Here is an 18,677-nt window from a genome sequence, read left to right on the forward strand (position 1 = left end):
AGGAGCAGCTGGTGAGCTTGAACTGCCGACCTTGCAGTTCAAATGGCTTTGTAGTCTGGCGCATCAACCCACAGCGCCACACCAGGATTCCACCTAGAGTTGTAGGCACTGGGTTTATAGCTGTAAGCATGTAGAACAGTTGTTACTGAGCTTTGTTGTTGTTAGTTGCTGTCCAGTTGTCTCCAACTCACGGCAACCATACCTAGACCAGAATAGCATGTCTCGTCCTGTGCCGTCTTCCTGATTGTTACTCTAGTTGATAGATCACAGTGTCAGTCCTGTCACTAAGGGCCTGCATTTCCTTGCCTTCTGGACCCTCTGTTTTATCAACCATGATGTCCTTCTCTAGGGACTGGTCTTCCCTGAAAGTAAGTGAGCTAAAGTCTCACCAGCCTCCAACCTAAGGAGCTGTTTGATTGTCTTTCTTTTAAGACTATTAATTTGTTTGTTCTGCTGGCAATCCAAGCTACATTCACTCTGCTCTGGTAGTGTAGTGGTTACGAGTCAGGCTGCTAACTTCAGGGTCAGCAGTTTGAAACTACCAGCTGTTCCGTGGGAGAAAGATGAGGCTTTCTGCTCCCGTAAAGATTTACAGCCTCGGAAACCCTATACAGGGCCACTATGAGTCAAAACCAACTCCACGGCACACGACCACCACTACCACCACCGCCATCCAAATGCATTTGTTCTTTTCAGTATTTCCAAACCAAAAATCCAACCCACTGGTGTCGAGTCTACCCCAACACATAGTAGCTTTCCAGGACAGATTAGAACTCCATAAGAATGTCCAAGCTTGTAGTCTTTATGGAAGCCAACTGTCGTATTTTTTTCTCCCGCAGGGTGGCTAGTAGGTTCAGACCATTGACCTTTCTGTTACCAGCTGAGTGCTTAACTCACTGTGCTACTAGGGCAGCTTCTCAAGCCTTAGTGTTGTTGGGTGCCACTGTGTTGCTTCTGAATCATAATGACCTTGTTTAGGGTTTCTGAGACTGTAAAGTTTTACGAGAGCAGAAAACTTCATCTTTCTATCTTGGAGAGACTGGTGAGTTTGAACTGCCAGCCTTGTGGTTAGCATTCAGCTGCTGTAGGATACTACAGCGCCCCTGGCGCGTCTACTCTAGCCTTGTTGTTTTTATTGTTAAGTAACGTTGACTCCGTTCCAACTCATAGTGATCTGGTTTCCCTGGAGTGACTGGTGAGTTTGAACCATTGACCTAGTGAGCTTAATAATGAATACTGTTGTTGTTAAAGTACTACTGAGTCGGTTCTGACCATAGCGATCCTGTATAGAGTTTCTGAGGAGCGGCTGGTGAGCTTGAACCGCTGACCTGGCGATTCAAACCAATTTTGCGCATGAGCCCGCAGTACCACAACAGAGTTTGTGAAAATTAATATTCTGAGTGTCACCCTCAGAATAACTGATGCCTTCCTTGTATCAAGGATTGGACCCAGGACTCTTGTTTACAAGTACTATGGCAACACTGAAGCACGTGGTCTGAGTTCTACTCTTGGAGAATCAGTGATGTGGATTGGATTGAATTGTTCTCTTGGCATATTTTAAGAGTAATACTTAAATTACTTTAAAAGGCCTCCCTGCCATGGGGCATTCAGAAAATTAAAGAATCATTCTAAGATTGTTAGTGCTAGATGGGACCATCAAAATTATCTCCTTCAAAGGTACTTCATGTGGATTCGCGGTAAAGCTTGGAGTGTCTGGTCCCTTGGAAAAGAGCACTTTAGTGTATAAAGGTATTTTTCCAGGGAAAGAATCTATACTTTTAACACATTTTTAAAGACAACTGTCTTTAAAAATGTTCTGTCCATCCCAAAAACAAAACAAAAAAAACAGGTTAATTTTCCCTGTCTGATTCTGTCAAATCATTTTACGGATGAGAGAAAAAACACTCAGCAATACTTGTCTGGGCAGCTTCCAGGGACACTGTTCAGGTGACGATGAGGAAGCTGGTACCCTTTGGACCTGTGCACTAGGGCAGCCCTACTTATCGAAGTCAGGCAGCTTATTCACTCTTGTCCTTTGTGTTGTACCCTTTGAGGGATGTTTCTGAATTTGGAGTGGATCTTATCATTGATATGTAAATTTAACTTAGAGCTTCTTTTTTTCTTTTTCATTCTAGAAAAGCTGTTCTTAAATAACTTGTGTGTTTTGCCATGAATAACACTGATTAATCAAGAGGAAACATGGAAGTTAGTAGAAGAGCTGGTACCATGTGGCCCCTGGTTCTTAAGCTCTCTGGTTACTTGAATTCTGCATCAAGGAGCATGCATTGTACCATGAGAGAGCTCTTGCAAACTTTTAGTTAAGGATGACTAAAATAGTACACCCACTATTTTAATTCTTTTAGTCAGTTAAGCAGTTGCTTATATCATTTTACTAATCATTGTTTTGATTGTACATGGTGGTGTTTCAACCGTGTTTGCCAAATGTAGAGAAGAAGCAGATGACTACATTGAAGAAATGCCTCACTTGAGTGTTGCAATCTAGGGAGCCTGAAGAAAGCACACCAAAGGAGGGAGGTTGCTTGTATTCTTTGTAGGTGTAGATCATGACTGAAAAAAAGAACAGGAACCAAATAGAGTGAAAATTGGTGAATGATGAGTTGGGGCAATTATTGTTTGAATGAAGTTAGTGAAAGACAGACTAGTTGAACTTGTCTGTATCTGAGTTTTAATATTTCCAAAGTGATCCTAGTCTTTGCTACCGGCAATCTTCTGATGTTACCTTGGTGGAACCAAGAGCGTGTGGTTGTATATCACCTTTGTTTCTAAAGTGTAACTCAAATGAATTGAAATATTACTAGGTTTCCATAATGCTTAAAAGGTACCGTTTATCAAAGCGAATTAGATTTAGAAAGCATATTGCAATTCAGATGTCTTAAAGAAAGAAGCAAAGATGTGTGACTGATTTGCTTGAATTATCCTCTGATTCATAACTTTGAGGACAGCTTGGAGATGAGAAGTTATCATCTAATTAAATCCTTCTGCTTTAGAAAGCTTTCCTAATCGGGAAGTCTATAAAACCAACCACCTGAAGAGACACGTATGTGGAGACTTCAAAAGTTCATGGAAAATGGAATTAAATAGTGGAATTTTCCTACAAACCTTTTGAAGCCCTCTTATATAGATGGTGACTGAGATGTACGACCCTTAGATGACACACTATAGACATGTTTAAAAATGGAGATATTTAGACTATTTGATCATAAATGCCCTGCAAGAATTTGAGTAAAGCCCTAAGCGCTGGAACATCCCTCTCTTCTTTTCATTTTATATGTGCAGACACAAATGCACCATAAAACAAAACAAAGCCGCCAAACAAACCCAACCATGTCTATTCTTACTCATGGTAACGCCGTACATTACAGAATAGAAGCATTCTGTAGGTTTTCTTAGCTGTCATCTTGGTGTGGTACTGTAGGATAAGCACTGGCCTGCTGACTGCAAGATCAGCAATTCAAACCCACCAGTTCCTCTGTGAGAGAAAGATGAGGCTTTCTGTTCCGGTAAAGATTTACAGCCTTGGAAACCCTACATAGGGTCACTACGAGTCTGAATTGAATCAATAGCAGTGCGTTTGAAACTTTTTTGAATCTTAATGACAGCAGATTTTCAGTCCTTTCTTCTGGGGTACCACTGGGTAGGTTTGAACTGCCAACATTTAGATTGGCATCAGAGTGCAAACGTTTGAGCCACTGAGGAAAGACAGACTGATTTGTTAAGATTTTCAGACATTTTTGCAAGCAAACACTAAGAAGAAGGTTCCTTCATCAGATTATGGTGGTCAAGACTCTAGGCTCCTCTTTAGGTGACAGGCGTTGGTGGGCTTTTGCATAACGTTTTATTTTGTTCCAATGTGGTTTGCAGTTGATGGGGATGTTGTTTTATTTAGGCGTTACCGCGAGAAGAGAGCTGAAGTAATGCGAAGATACCATGGAGACCCAGTCCCATAGCTCCACGACCACTGAGAAGAAGAAAGTTGAGAATTCCATTGTGAAATGCTCCACTCGAACAGACGTCAGCGAGAAAGCCGTTGCCTCCAGCACCACTTCCAATGGTGAGGAGCCGTGGGATTTCCCAGCAGCCCAGCCTCCAGTCATTTTTATGTATTCTGCATTCCTTGTGAATTGAGAATTTGCACCTGGATCAATGTTTGTTCTATGAGAGGCTGAAGAAAGCCAATGGGGGTGGGAGGTGGGGGTGTGTGGGGTGGGCAGGTTTTAGTAATCCCTGTTTTGGCACCCAGATTACTTCTTTTCTTCCAAATTTTCTAATTTGAGATGTAAATGTGATAGGTTATTTATTATAGGAAGTTCCTGTTTTGGCATTTTGGAAATCATCTTGATTAATCTGGCAGGAGTTCAACATGCTTTGCATCTCACCATGGAAAATCTACACTAGTCAGAATAATTACTGATTACAAAAGACACAAAGTTGCCTTGTCAAAATTAGTGTCAATTTTATGGAGTTCAACTCTATAGGGTGTTGGATTGTATTAACTAACAGTTGATCCTCAAGGTAACTTCAGTACCTGATAGGCAGCTTTTGTTGTTGCTAGTTTATAAACATTTAGTTTTTTAAATTCGTTTAGAAGTAAACCATAAAGTCACTGTTTCAATACACTCTTGTTTTTAAAATTTTAAGCAAACTGTTGAGAGGTATTTCCAGAGCCCCCTTTGGTAAAACCAGGCTGAATAGGTTAACTTTACCCTTCGCCTCCTTTCCCCACGTTTTCCACTTGGTGGTAGACCATTTGTGAGTTTCCTTTTTGTAGCCTCCCTGAATTTGCTCTGCTTTTCCTTGTACCCTTAGGAAGAATAAGCTGGCCAGTTCTCCTACGTCCCCATCCTCTGTGTGTCTGGGCACACTCATTTGCATTAACCAACCTGCTGCTTCCTTCCCAGTGGGCTTATATTTTATTTTTTCCAAGAAAGAATTTGCTAGGTTGATTTACAGTGTTTTACATACCAGTGAATTTGGACTCTGCGTAGAACTTCAGACTGTTACGTTTAGAGTAAGGACAAATAGTAAGAAACCCTGCAGTTTCACAGTCTTAAATGTAGCTTTGGTTTGATGTGACACCTCTAAGGAGTGTGGACACTGTTATTCCGTGGACTGTCTATGTTGTAAAGAATATATGTCTGTCATCTGTGCTCTTTTGCCTAATTTAATGATTGTGCATAACTGACTTTCCTGGGGCAGGGCAGGGAGGCTGGCTGTTAAACCTACTGGCTAATAAGTCGGGAAATAGACCAATATTTATGTCTGGGAGTTCTTCCATTTATGTCACTGACATATGAAAATGTTTATTTTCCCCTTTATTTGTGGTAATTTAAGGTCAAAACAAAACAGATATCTCATTGCTATTGAGTCAACTCCAACTGTCAATTATTTGAATTTTTCAAGAATATTAGCATTATTGTTCCAATGTAGTTAGAAAAAGGCATATTTTCTCCTTTTGGGGAAAAATATTACCCTTTTGTTTTTCTGGAATTTCTAAACATTAGACAAAAATTTATTTTAGAAATAGAATCAATACATGTAAGTTTGGTTATTTAACATTCGTTCTAGTTATTTTGTAGGGATATTGTTGTTAAGTGCCATTGAATCAGTCCCAACTCACAGTGACCCTGTTTAGGCATTCCGAGGCTATACATCTTTGCGGGAGCAGAAAGCCTCGTCTTTCTTACATGGAGCAACTGGTGGGCTTGAACTGCCAACTTTGTGGTTTGTAGTCCACTGCTTATTTTATAGAGCCACAGTGCATTATGCTTTGTGAAACGTCAACTTTTGGTTATCCTTATAGTGTGTGTGTGTGAGAGAGAGAGAGAGAGATGGAGAGAAAGAAAGAGCTGTGAGGACTCATGCACATTGGGAGAAGAGGGTGCTGGGCTATTGGAACTTATTTAAGTAACCATCCTTTTAGCTAATTTGACCAGAGGAACAGAACATTGCTTTGTTCTTTGGAAGTTGATGTTGCTTTGACATCCCACACCTGATATATGGAGACACGGGTTAATGTGTGGGACTACAGGGTTAGTTTGAACTGCAAGGTTGGCAGTTTAAGCTCACCAGCTGCTCCTTAGAAACCCTATACAGGGTTTCTATGGGTTGGAACTGACTTGATGGCACTTAACAACAACAACAGCAAACAGAGCACACACTTTGGAGGTTTTCTGATGCTGCTGTGTTTGTCCTGAGCTTACTCTTTGACCACAGGTCTACCTTGTGGTCTGTTTAAGGTAACTAGGAAAAGACTTGGAATTGACAAGTTCCATAGTGACCAGAATCCACCAGATAAAATTCATCAGAAGGAGCAGTGATTTACAAAAGTGGTCCTACTAATCTATTTCGTAAACAAGGCTTCCCTTCTCTGCCTTTCAAGCACACATCTCCTAAATATGTATAAAATCTGCCATTTGGGGCAAAAGTCCATTTAGTCAAGCTTGCAGGACACAAGCCTAAATGATAGCTGTCCTGGAAACCTTGGGTGTACTGACCACTTTCCCCAGTGCTTTTGTTTCTTGTAAGATATTTATTACTTTTTTTTGAAACAACATAATGATCAATCAATTAAAAGAAAAATGGAAGTGGTAGGTTTTTGACTTGGATTGCAACCTCATGGAAGATTCTAGGAAAATAAGCAAATGTAAACACAGGAAAAAAGGGAAGCAAAGGAAAATAAACCTTTTGCTTTGGAATTGTTTTATGTAAGCATTGCTAGTAATTATAATGATATTTTGTACTGTTTACAAAGGAATTTCCATCTGACTAGTTCAGAAGGTGGTATATTTCCAGCCCAGTGCTAACTAAGAAAGTATGCAGTGCTGAAGTTGCATAGCTTTTCCTTTGTTCTACAAACTCCCTACCTGGTCCTACACTTCCTTGCAGCACTTAGCAATGGTCAGACAGATGACAGAGTATATGAACTTAGGTTTGTGACCCTGTTTGGAATTTAGAGTTCTGTTAATGCCAGACTTTCGATGGTTGGTCCCCTGTGGCTATGGTGCCCTTGCCAAGGTCTGTCCATTTGTCTGTCTTGCTTTCTGTCTTAATTTCTTTCTCACTAAATATTTAGAAAGTTCTGATGTGTTGCTGTAGGATAAGCACTCGACTGTAATGTCTGCTTGAACTGCAACGTCAGTAGTCCAAACTCAGCAGCCGTTCTTCGGAAACCCTATACAGGGTCTCTGTGAGTCAGAACCGACTCTAGGACACTTAACAACAACACAACAAGGTACCTACCATTTGCTTTCTGATCACCTCTCACTCATGGAGACCACGTGTGTGTCAGAGTAGAATTATGCTTCCTAGCATTTTCAATGGCTGATTTTTCAGAAGATCACCAGGCCTTTCTTCTGGGGTACACTGGAGATTCCAACCTTTCAGTTATAGGCCGATTGTACGAATCATTGGCACCATCCAGCTTATTATCCAAAGATTATTCACTATAAAGAACATCGGAGTCCTGGTGTGGCGCTCTCGGATAAGTTACTCTTGTTGCTAAGTGTTGTCGACTTGGTTTGGACTCAATAGCCACCCTCTATAGGGTTTCTGAAGAGCGACTGGTGAGCTTGAGCCACCAACCTTGCACTTCAAACCGACCTTTACAGTCCAGCACATTAACCCGCAGCACCACTAACCACAGAGTAGGTGATTCAGACCCACCAACCGCTCCTCATAAACCCTATAGAGGGTTGCTATGAGTTGAAACTGACTCTACCACATTTAACAAAAACACGAACAGCAACATGGTAAGCTAGTAATGATTGTGTCTGTTTCCAGGAACTTTTTAGGCTTTCTTTTCAAAGCTCTGAAGTTCAGTGATTTTGTAACTGAACAATTAAAACTGAATGTAGCATCAAGAACCAAATGAATATAATATATACATTTTTGTCTTTCATTTACAATTCCATAATTAAAACCAAACAAACAAAAAATTTTGTTATTGGCTCTTGTGTTGGTTGACTTAATTAACTTTTCCAGGTCATTATGTGCTTGCAATTTGTTCTTGATTTTGAGCCTCCCAGCCAAACCACGCACATTCCACTGCATGTCTTTACAGATCTGTTTTCTTACTTTTCTCAGCTGAGTTTCTGCTCCTAGAATAACATGCAGATAGAGTTTTTTTTAAACACACTCATATACACAACCAAAATGTATGGTTCAAAAGCCTTGAACAGCATTTAAAAAAATAAGCATTTGCCACTTAACACTGAAAATTTAAAATAGCACAAAGGAAAAACTTTGTTCTGGGTCTGATTTGGGAATATCAGCAACAAAGTATTGTGTAACATTTATAAACCTGTATCAACTTTTAAAATCTTCAGTAGTTTTTACCTAGGAAATACAATGTGTGTCTGTGTGCTCCTGGTGTAATATAAACTTTAGTGTTATTTTGTAAACTTAGTGGCAAAAGAGATGATGTTTTGTGCAAAAAAAATTTTTTTTGTCTATTTGAACTACCTTATACTAGTTGATCTTCCTGTCCCTGGAGACTGTGGTCCTGAGTCCCCTGTCCCAGCAACTCATTCCCTTAAGATGTTTGATTGTGGCTAAGAAGTTTTCATAATTTTGCTCCCTATATGTTTTACTATACTAATTAATATATCTGCAGCATAGTTAAATACATGTGTAGGAATCTTTTCATCCCATTCTCCTGTTCAGGTTGGGTATCTGTATGTGTATCCGCTTGTACATCATTGCTATTGCGGGATTGTGTGCATAGTAGTATTTACCTCTGTTGCCTTGAACGGTTGTACTCTGCCCAGTGTCCTCCTTTGCCTTCATCTGTTTTTGCTGACCTCCCTTGCATTGTTACTGCTTTCACCTTCACTCAAATTAATATGTGTCTACTTCCTAGTTGGAGCCCTTGTGTGGCACCATAGGATAAGCACTGGGCCACACAAGGTCAGTTTGAACCACAAGGTTGGTGGTTCGAACTCACCAGCTGCTCCTTGGAAACCTTATACAGGGTTGCTATGAGTCAGAACCAAGTTGAAGACACCTAACAACAACCCTCTAGGCAGTTACTTACCCTCCTTTTCCTTCCCACCACTGGCATCCTTCATAGAATATTTCTTTTTATGTGAAAACCTTTTCTTAACTTTTGATAATAGTTCTTACTGTTGATAAGTGCCGTCGAGTTGGTTCCAACCCTTAGCGACCCTGTGTAGGATTTCCACGGAGCCGCTGGTGAGCTTGAACCATGGACCTTGCAGATCAAATGGCTTTGTAGTCTGACGCATTAACCCACAGCACCACACCAGGACTCATTGATAATAGTGATGTCATGCAGTATTTGGCCTTTTGTGATTGACTTATTTTATTCCCCATAATGTCCTCCAGGTTCATCCATGTTCTGAAGTGTTTGCAGATTCATCATTGAGTAGTATTCGTGTGTGTCTGAGTATTTCTTAAGTGTAACTGGGGATTAAGTGATTGCTTTGGGTTTCTAACATGGTGGCTTTTATATGCACTCAGATATTAGGGGTCATTGTTGACTTAAAATATGCAACTTTGTATGCTGATATTATAGCTAAAATGTCTGGATAATTGATCTGCTTGCTTCTGGTATGGATTTATTACTTACTGAGTTGCATGTTGTGATTTTAAATAATACAAGTTCTCTAACTAGATCTTCCAATATTTAAAAATTCTCCTATTTTATGAAACCTCCTTTTGTGAGTTGTGAAGTACTGACTTTAATTTTAGAGGTTTTGTCTAATTTTTAACCCTTAATTATTAACCTACAATACTACTTAAAAAAAAGAAAGGAACTAATGATAAACTTATGCAGGCTGTGGTCTTGGGAACTTTTATCGGATCTGTGGGTTTTTTAAGACCATAAAGTGATAGAAAGCAGGAATGATCCTAATGATGATGCATGATGATACCAAAGTTAATAGATTAATAATAGAGAGGAGGTTCTCTTGTTTGCTTTCCTTTTTAAAAAAAAACAAAAAACAGGAGGTGGCACTTGCTTCTACTATGCTTAAAGAAAATCTTTTGAGGTTTATAAGAGCAAGGTGTTGTGGCCTGCAAATATTTAAGAAGATGATTTTTTTTCTTTTTCTTTAATGTTTAGTTACTCCCTAGTCTTTCAATTTGCATTCAAACTGCCCACCCATTAAGTAGGTGTTAATCTTAATGTGTACAGTCTTATGACTGGAAGTATGATGGGATGAATTTGTTGAGCCTTCTGAGTTCAGTGACTGCTCCCCACAAGTATTCACTCTTGTCTTCTTGACTTGATTTAAGAGTCTGTATGTGAATTCTGCTGAGAAATGGGCAGATAGTTCCTACCTGGTAGATCTAAGGTTGTGGGTGTTAGATTTCTTGGCCACATTCCATTTCCTGTTACATGACACATGGACAGAAAGGAAAGGCCATTTTCAGATAAAATGGATTTGAAATTATAGGGTGTTGGTTAGGAGCACACTTAGGTTTTGGAATCAAAGCCTGAGTTTAGTTCTAGCAGTGTGACTATGGGCAAATTAACTTCTCAAGTCTCAGCTTCCTCATCTGTTGAGTAAGACAATAATTGCACATCCATCTCAGGATCTCTGGAAGAATTAAATGAGGCAATTCCTGTAGGTGCTAAGTGTTAAGTACTGCATAGTAAGAGCTTAGTAAATGTCAGCCATTGTTATTAGGAAAAAGCTTGTTGATGAGTTAAATGTTATGAATCCAAAACAAAAGGATTGTGTTTTCTTGAAAATACACATGGGTTTTGAAATTAAAGGGAAAAATGTTTGGCAAAAGTAACTCTGAGTTTGCTGGACTCAGATGTCTGAAAATAGTTCAAGATGTTTCACAGATCCCAAATGTGAGTAAGTTTGCACATCTTAAGTAAGGAATTATGGATAAAAGTCCCCAAGTTTTGTAGTTTCCTTGTAAACATAAACAATGGGGAAGAATATTTTAAGAAAATTTATTTTGATTTCTTTAACCTTGAAAGCAAATGTACCTGTTAAGTCTTAACTTTAGAAACAGTATATGTGCAACCCTTTTCCTGTATCTTTTTTGGGCTCAACCGTTTCCTTTGTTAATGTTGTTTATATGGTGCTTAGAGTTAGATTTTATACTACTTAAAGAGCTTTCAAGGTTTTAAATTTGATGGTGAATCTAATTCTGGTAAGAGCCCTGGTGTGACACTATAGGGTAAGCATTGGACTGCTCACTGAAGGTCAGTAGTTCAAACCCACCAGCTGCTCTATGGGAGATAGATGAGGATGGCTTTCTGTTCCTGATTTACAGCCTCTGAAACCCTATATGGGGTCACTACAAGTCAGAACCTTAACAAAGAGCCCCCAAAAGATTTCCAAGCTCTATTTCTGGCTCTTGCTCTTCAGCTCCACTGAAGAAGGCAGTTTCTTCCCTAAACTCTTGGGGACCACCGAGCTCCCTATTTTGACTAAGTACGCCATCACTCAGGAGTCCTGGTGTGGCACTGTGGTGCGCCAGACTGCAAAGCTGTTTGAACTGCAAGGTCAAGGGTTCAAGCGCACCAGCTGCTCCTCCGAAACACTATACAGGGTTGCTATGGGTCGGAATTGACTCAGGCTCTTAACAACAACAACCTGCTATCACGCATGTAATTTCGAATAACTCCCCTAGACTTGACAATGGCCCATCACCTTTGACCCCCACTTTTCTCTCAGATATCCAGAGTCTGGCCATAGTTTCTTCTGTAATTTTTCACCCATGTCTTTAAATGCCATGCCTACTTTCGCTGCTATAGTTAAGATCTCCCTCCATCACACCTAAAAGCCATTCAAGTCAATTCTGACTCATGGTCTCCCTATGTTGTTATTGTTAAGTGTTGTCAAGTTGGTTCCAGTTCATAAAGACCTCTTTCCAAAGAGCAGCTAGTGGATTTGAAATGCCAAATTGTGATCCTACAGCGTCACGTTAGGAGTCCTGGCAACCCTATAATTAATTGATATCTCTGAACCTGATATATCAGTGAGTATCCACAATAACATGTTGAGCTGCTAACCACAAGGTCAACAGTACGAGCCCACTAGCTGCACTGCTGGTGAAAGATGAGACTTTCTGTCCAGTAAAGATTTACAGCTTCGGAAACCCTCTACATGGTTGCTATGACTTGGAATTGATTCTGAATCACGCAACCACCACCACCACGACCACCACCACCCAAAACTGTTAACTGTTATTACTAATGTTATTGTTGTTGTTAAGTGTTGTCAACTCATTTCTGACTCATAGCAACCCTGTCTGTATAGGGTTTCTGAGGAGCTGCTGATGGTTTTGAACTGCTGTCCTTGTGGTTAGCAGTCCATTGATTATAGTTAGACACATTTCTGTCTATAATTTGGCAACAATTAATTCATTGCCACATATCATAGTATTCCTCTCAGCACAAAATCACTTGTTAATTGAGAAATGCTAAACTTTAATCGGATTGGGGAGAATGAAAAAAGATTTTGCTTACAGAAAACCCTTAAAACCATTGTGTTTTTAGGTCTTAACCTAACAGACCAATAGATGATAGGATCTGGGATCAGGAGATGTATATAGTACGTCACATCACTGCTCCTGAAATTGGCACAAGTCTGGATTTAATGAGTAAAATGCTTTTAGGATCTACTTCACATTTGTGAACACTCATTTGAGATTATCAGATGGGATCAGTAATTTTGTACTAAGGTGCTTGGATTTTTACTCTAAAATAACAGGTCCTTGGTGCTCAGATGAATCCGGAATAAATAGGAGGCACAACATGATGATGTGTTTTGCTTGTGAGAAGTTTCTGGGTTGCCTTTATTACTTGTGATCAAGCGGGGCAGGCATTTCACATTTCCAGAAACAAACTGGTTAGAATTAGAAACAGCAACCTACTAGTGGATGTTCAAGGGACAAAGTGGTTTCTGTGGGAGTGAAGATCCCTCTGGGAAGATAGCTCAGTGGCCTATGGCATACCAAACCGACCCAAAGGTCAGGGAGGGCTTGCTTTTCTGGGCAGCTTGTAGTGCTTCTGTGCCAGTGAATGGGACACTGTGCTCTAAGGGTCCCAAACAGAGGAGGGAGGAGGTGATGATGGTGAAAAGAAAAGGCCCCCAGTTGCCTGGTTTCTATGGAAATGCTTCCAAATTCTATGTGCTTTAATTTGTATTTATTTTTCTATTATATGCCATGAAATTTGCTTCTTGGTGTACATTTCTATACGTTTTGATAAATCCCAAAAGCTGTTTACCACCACCACAGTCAAGATACTCAGCAGTTTCATTACACCCCCAAATTTTAAATACATGGGCTTAGTGGTACATACCATATGAGTCACCATTAGTAATAAAGAAATCTTAGAACTGCATGCAGTAGCTGCTTGGCATTATATTTTCATGTTAAAAAACATCCATTGTTTTTTTTTTAAGCAATACTTACTGAAAGTATTCTCCCACCCCAGCTCCCTATTTGTATGTCTAATGTTGAACTGGTAATATAATTAAACTATTTTTGAAAACTGCCCCAAAATATACAAGGTAGTGAGTGTCTCTGCCAGTTTGAATCTTTTCTTGAGTTGAATCAATGTATTCTTTCCTTCTAGGCCAATTTTAAAATGACATTTTATATTTAAAACTACAAGGCAGTCCTATTATTTTGTTGTTGTTTTGTTACTTTGCATTAATGTTGAACTCGGAATATTTAATACAGCTGTGACCTAAAGGGAGAAAATCAAAGGCTCTCTTAAACTGTTTTTCCTTCTTTCTCTCCTCTTCCCCCCGCCCTGCTTCTTTTACAACATCCTTCTTTCCCCTTCACTTTTATAAATAGAAGTTCATATCAGGTAGGGGAAATTTTTATATAAAAGTTATTCCTAGTCGTACTGTTTTTCCTTTGCTCCTCTCTTTCTTCCACTCTTGCCTCCTCTCAGTCTCTTTCTTGTTTTTTCTCCCCCTTCCTTCAGTTGTAGAAAGTTGAGTTCCATCCCAATTATTAAATCTTAGGAGACCATTCCCACATGGTTCCGTAAATGGTAGTTTCATCCCGCTTTCTTTCATCTCTCTCCCTGCTCTCTGACTTGACAGTTGAAAAGGTCTGACTGTGCCACACAATGGTTTGATTGGATTCTCTGGGGGAGACTTTTCCCTGCCTCATCATTCGCCAGGCAGGTGGACCAGAAAGTCTCTTGATTCTTTTGTTACCTCTCAAAGTCCGAGGTCTTTGACTGAATAAATCCGCCGTCATGGGATAATTTGCTAAAAGGAGACTGAAAGACGGGAGAGAAAAGCCTCACTACTTGGGTGCTACATTAATGAAATAACGGGGCCTTGGAGTTTGCAATTGAAAAATCACCAGGAATGCAGTGGGTGGAGACAGGCTTCTTTTATTTCCCATAATAAACTTTTAGTTCGATCATTTAGAGTATGTCTCTACCTTTGCTTTGCCCTGAGTCCCTGGTATATTTGCATTGTACCCATGTTGAAAGGGACAGCCCTGTCCAGCTGAAAACGGTTTGGGTGCTGTGTCTAGTTAATCATTAGATTATTACTAGTGGATGGAAAGAATTCCATATGACAGAACTAAGGTTGAGTTAACACAGGACGAAAAGTAATTTACAGATAGGCTGTCCCCAGCCATCTTTGTAGCCCCTGCCTGATAAGGTTTCATTTCAGAATGGATAGGCGACATTTCCACTTACGGACCCATTCTGCGACACCTGTGATAACAGCTTGTGGATCCTAATTGAAATTGGTTTCAAAATGGATTTTCACTTTTCTCTGTCTGTGGAAAATATTGAATGGACTCAGAGCTGCCACAGAGAACCCCGGACCTTGGAAAATGGAGCGGGAAGCTAGGATCATCTTTCATAACAGTGTCGATGATATGACAGTTTCGTTATCTGTCTTATTAATGAAATCATTGATCACCTGATGAGGGAGATAATAAACTACATTCCACCACTGTTCAAGAAGCTCAATTAGAATCGGATTACAAATAAGGAGGGGGCAGAAAACAAACAACAATGGAACTAAGGTAGTAAAGGTCAATTAAAACTTTTCATCCCAACGTGACCGTTTCAGATCATAGCATTCTGAGTGACTGCAGTCCAAGTACTTTGAAATGATAGAAGCCAACATTATTTGCAGGGACTTTTCTTTTTGGCTATTCATCAGTGTAGAATAACTAGCATTTTTAGTAAAAACTTACAAAGTAAAAATCAGAAGTAGAAGGGGGCGTGCTGAATTTTTAAGTGCTTTGTCTTGAGAGAATGGGGTTAAAAAAAAAAAAAAAAAAGTCCACAGACCCCTTGCTCCCCTCCCCGAACTCCTCTCATAGTAAAGGGATTTGGGGATTGTCCTTGGTATGTATATTGGATAAGGAAGACCAAACTTGAGGGTTCATAACCCAGGTTTTTTGAAAGAAAAGTAGCTTATCATCCCCTTTCCCTCTTAAGCGTTTTGGGAATCCTAGTAAGATGGGAATTAGGTTTGGGTTTAAGGAGGTAGCTCTGTTGTTTGGTGTTTGGCTGCTCTGGAATGCATTCTCAGTTCCTCTTGAAGGGGATAGGCTTTCCGGAGGGGGAGAGATGACTATGGCTTCTCAGGTTTCACAGCGAATTGTATTCCTAGGTGTTTCGCTGTTCTCTGTGCTAGTCAGGATCAATCCAGTCCCATCTGAGCTTGAAAGAGGACTTGTGATCAAAGGCTCTAATGATGTCACTGATCTCTGGTGATTGATTAGGAACAGAAGTTCTGGAGAATTCTGCGTGTCTGCCTTCCCTTGTCATTTCAGATTCATTAAGTATAGGTTAAGCTAGTTCTGAATCAGCACATTTACAAAAACGAAGTATACACACACAATTGTAGTTTTCTTCTGGATTGGTCTTTCTGTTGGTCTTTCTTTAAATCTGTTGCTATTGTGAGCTCCCCCTCCTCCACTTGGCAGCCATTCCTGACACTGCAAAGAATTAGAATTCTCCATATGAGTTGGGAAAAGCATGTTGGAACTCTACATATAAATTAGACATTTACATTATTTCCAAAGCAATTTAATCATATGCAGGTAGTTTACATGCCAGTCATTGAATATATTTAAATATTTTGTTATCTTAGAATTTCGGTGTTTCATAAGCAGATTTTTAAAACATTTTATTTTTTTTAATCAAGGTGTAGAACCTCTTCCCCAGGCCTTTGAAAAGGATGATTCATTTCTGCCTGTGTAGTTTCCTTTAAAAATAAAAACAAATTCATTTAATGCCAAGAGGTGATGAGTCTCATGACTGGAGAAGATACAACTTGGATAGAAATAATAAAATAAGTCCGAGCAGGAGAAACATGGCTTTTTCTGGACCTCAGCTCATGTAACTGTTGGCATAGGCCCATGTAGAGTAGGGATTGATTGCAGCTAGGATGAAAAATTAAATTATCAGGAAAAAATTCTGTTGAAAGGTACTGCAGCTCAAGAAAGAAAAGATGAATGGAAACTGGAGAATGTAAATTGTTATTAAAGTTACTGTTACTTTCTATGGTTTGCTGTTGGTTGTGAAGGACTGTTGCTTCATGCTTGTTTATGACCAATTCCTTTTCATTTTGGGGACTGCATTCTGAGTAAGACTGATGAATGTGTTTATCGTCTAGAGGGAGTCTCTACAGAGAAGAGATCATGCAAATGAGCCGTTTGGAGATGGCAAGGCAATTATGAATATTAAGCTTTAGTGGATTTCAGAGATGGCCCTTCACAGGCTGTCTTTATTTTACTGCTGTTGATAAGAAAAATAATCCAAAACCCTTGCCTAAATTCAAAAAAGAACTTCATGAATGAGCAAGAGAATGGAATGGGTAAAATAATGGAACTTCAAGCGCTGTAAATATTTGCCGGTAGTATTGTGAACCTAATATTCAATTGAAGATTTCTTTCAATCGTTTTAAAAACTAAGAAACCCACAGTGGCCGCTTTAACTTCAAATTTAAATTAAACCTGTCTTACAAAAAGTAATGTTTCTGGACTTGTTTTCAAATCTTGGCAAGTTTCAGAGCAGTAGAAAAGTTTCTTTCCTATAAATGTTGACAGCGGTTCCGGTGTAGGCTAACAATGTTTTATAAATAGAGTTTACTTAGCAAAAACCATATGTATGCCCGATGAAATAATCACACATTTATTTATGTTTTGATTTATAGAAAACATGTGCCTCTTGACAAAGCCTTTGGGCTCTTTTCCACAATTAAAAAGGATTATACTTTAAAAAATAAAAGTTAACCATCTTAATGGGAAAGTTACCATTTAATGGGAAACCTTTTCACGTAAAATGAAAGCACTTTCTTTGATCAGTTTCACACAAATTCAGGATATTTTCATCCATCAGTTTGACCCCTAAAACTTGATGAATTGAAGGAAAAAAAAAAAGCTTATCAGAAGGTTGGAAATAGAAATAACTTATGATCCAACAATTCCTCTACTTGGTATTTACCCACCAGAAATACGAGCCATAACACGAGTAGATATATGCTCACCAATGTTCCTAGCAGCACTATTTACAATAGCAAAAAGATGGAGACAGCCTAAGTGCCCATCAACTGGAAGAATGGATAAACCAACTGTGGTACATATACACAATGGAATATTATGCTACCTTGAAGAACAAGGAAGTTGTAAGCTATCACATAACATGGATGAACCTTGAGGACATTATGTTAAGTGAAATTAGTCATAAAAGGAGAAATACTGCATAGGACCACTACTGTAAAAGACTAAAGAAAAGAACCCATACTAAAGAGGGGGATTTTCTGGTTACTGGGATGTGGAGGGTGAGTTGAGGGGAGGGAGGGGAAGGTGGAGCAGAGGGGAGGGAATAGACACAGGATAGTGTGGGTGCTAGGGAGAGGGGCAATACACAAGAAGAAGGGGGAAGGGAATGGAAGAACACGGCGGATGGGAAAACTATTAGGCAGGTTTGCATGGGCTATAAGTGTAACAGAGGTAAATAATGATGTACACACAACCTTGGAATAGGGCTCTGAGATACAGAGAATGAGACATGGTTGGGATGGGCAAAAGGGGGAAAATAATGTTAAGATGCTTGGCTGTCTTTTGAATCTTGGTTTTCCTTGCATGCCATTATAAAATAGACACTTGAGGGGGAGAGAAAGGAATAGCCAGAAATATCACCATAGAAAGCTTTTAAGTTCGTCTTCTGCCTATAACTGATTGGAACACCTAAAATGGGGCTACAGTGTGCCCGGTGAAGGAGGCATCCTGTCTAGCCTCTGCATTACATAAGATCATAGGTGGACTCCTGAACCCCATCCAGAATCTTCTGAGGTGGGAAATTTCCACCAGAAAAGACAAGCAGACCAGCCTGGAGTGGCTAGAAGAACAGAAGATACTTCTTGAAAGAAAGACCGACAGGAAAAATACAAAACAATAATGGCAGTCTAACTGACTACTACAAGAACAAGCAAGTTGCTTGCCCAGGAGACATCAAGGCAAATGGTCAGGACCCCTCAATGCAAACTCCCTTCCAAGACTGAGACTCAATGGGAATACACGAGCAGACACGTGCTCTGACTGGTGACCACCTTTGTCACCTATAAGGGGAAATGTGGGAAAAACAGCAACGAAGCTGCGACCTGAGTCCTACCACATTCAATAGACTCCTGTGAACCCGGGTGGAGACCTGGTTGGCCAGCAGTGTGGCA

At 39.8% G+C, this 18,677-nt stretch overlaps 1 protein-coding gene across 1 annotated transcript in view; it reads left to right on the plus strand.

Moving 5' to 3' along the window:
- The first annotated feature begins 3,948 nt into the window (after positions 1 to 3,948).
- Positions 3,949 to 18,677, plus strand: part of GLI3 (GLI family zinc finger 3) — a 414,242-nt gene continuing 399,513 nt past the window's right edge. Inside the window, exon 1 of the mRNA XM_006832110.1 lies at positions 3,949 to 4,072. Within this exon, the coding sequence (XP_006832173.1) occupies positions 3,949 to 4,072 (124 nt within the window). The remainder of the gene's footprint in view (positions 4,073 to 18,677) is intronic.

Source organism: Chrysochloris asiatica, unplaced genomic scaffold (genome assembly GCF_000296735.1).
Source record: "Chrysochloris asiatica unplaced genomic scaffold, ChrAsi1.0 scaffold00006, whole genome shotgun sequence".
In the NCBI taxonomy this organism is placed as follows: Eukaryota; Metazoa; Chordata; class Mammalia; order Afrosoricida; family Chrysochloridae; genus Chrysochloris; species Chrysochloris asiatica.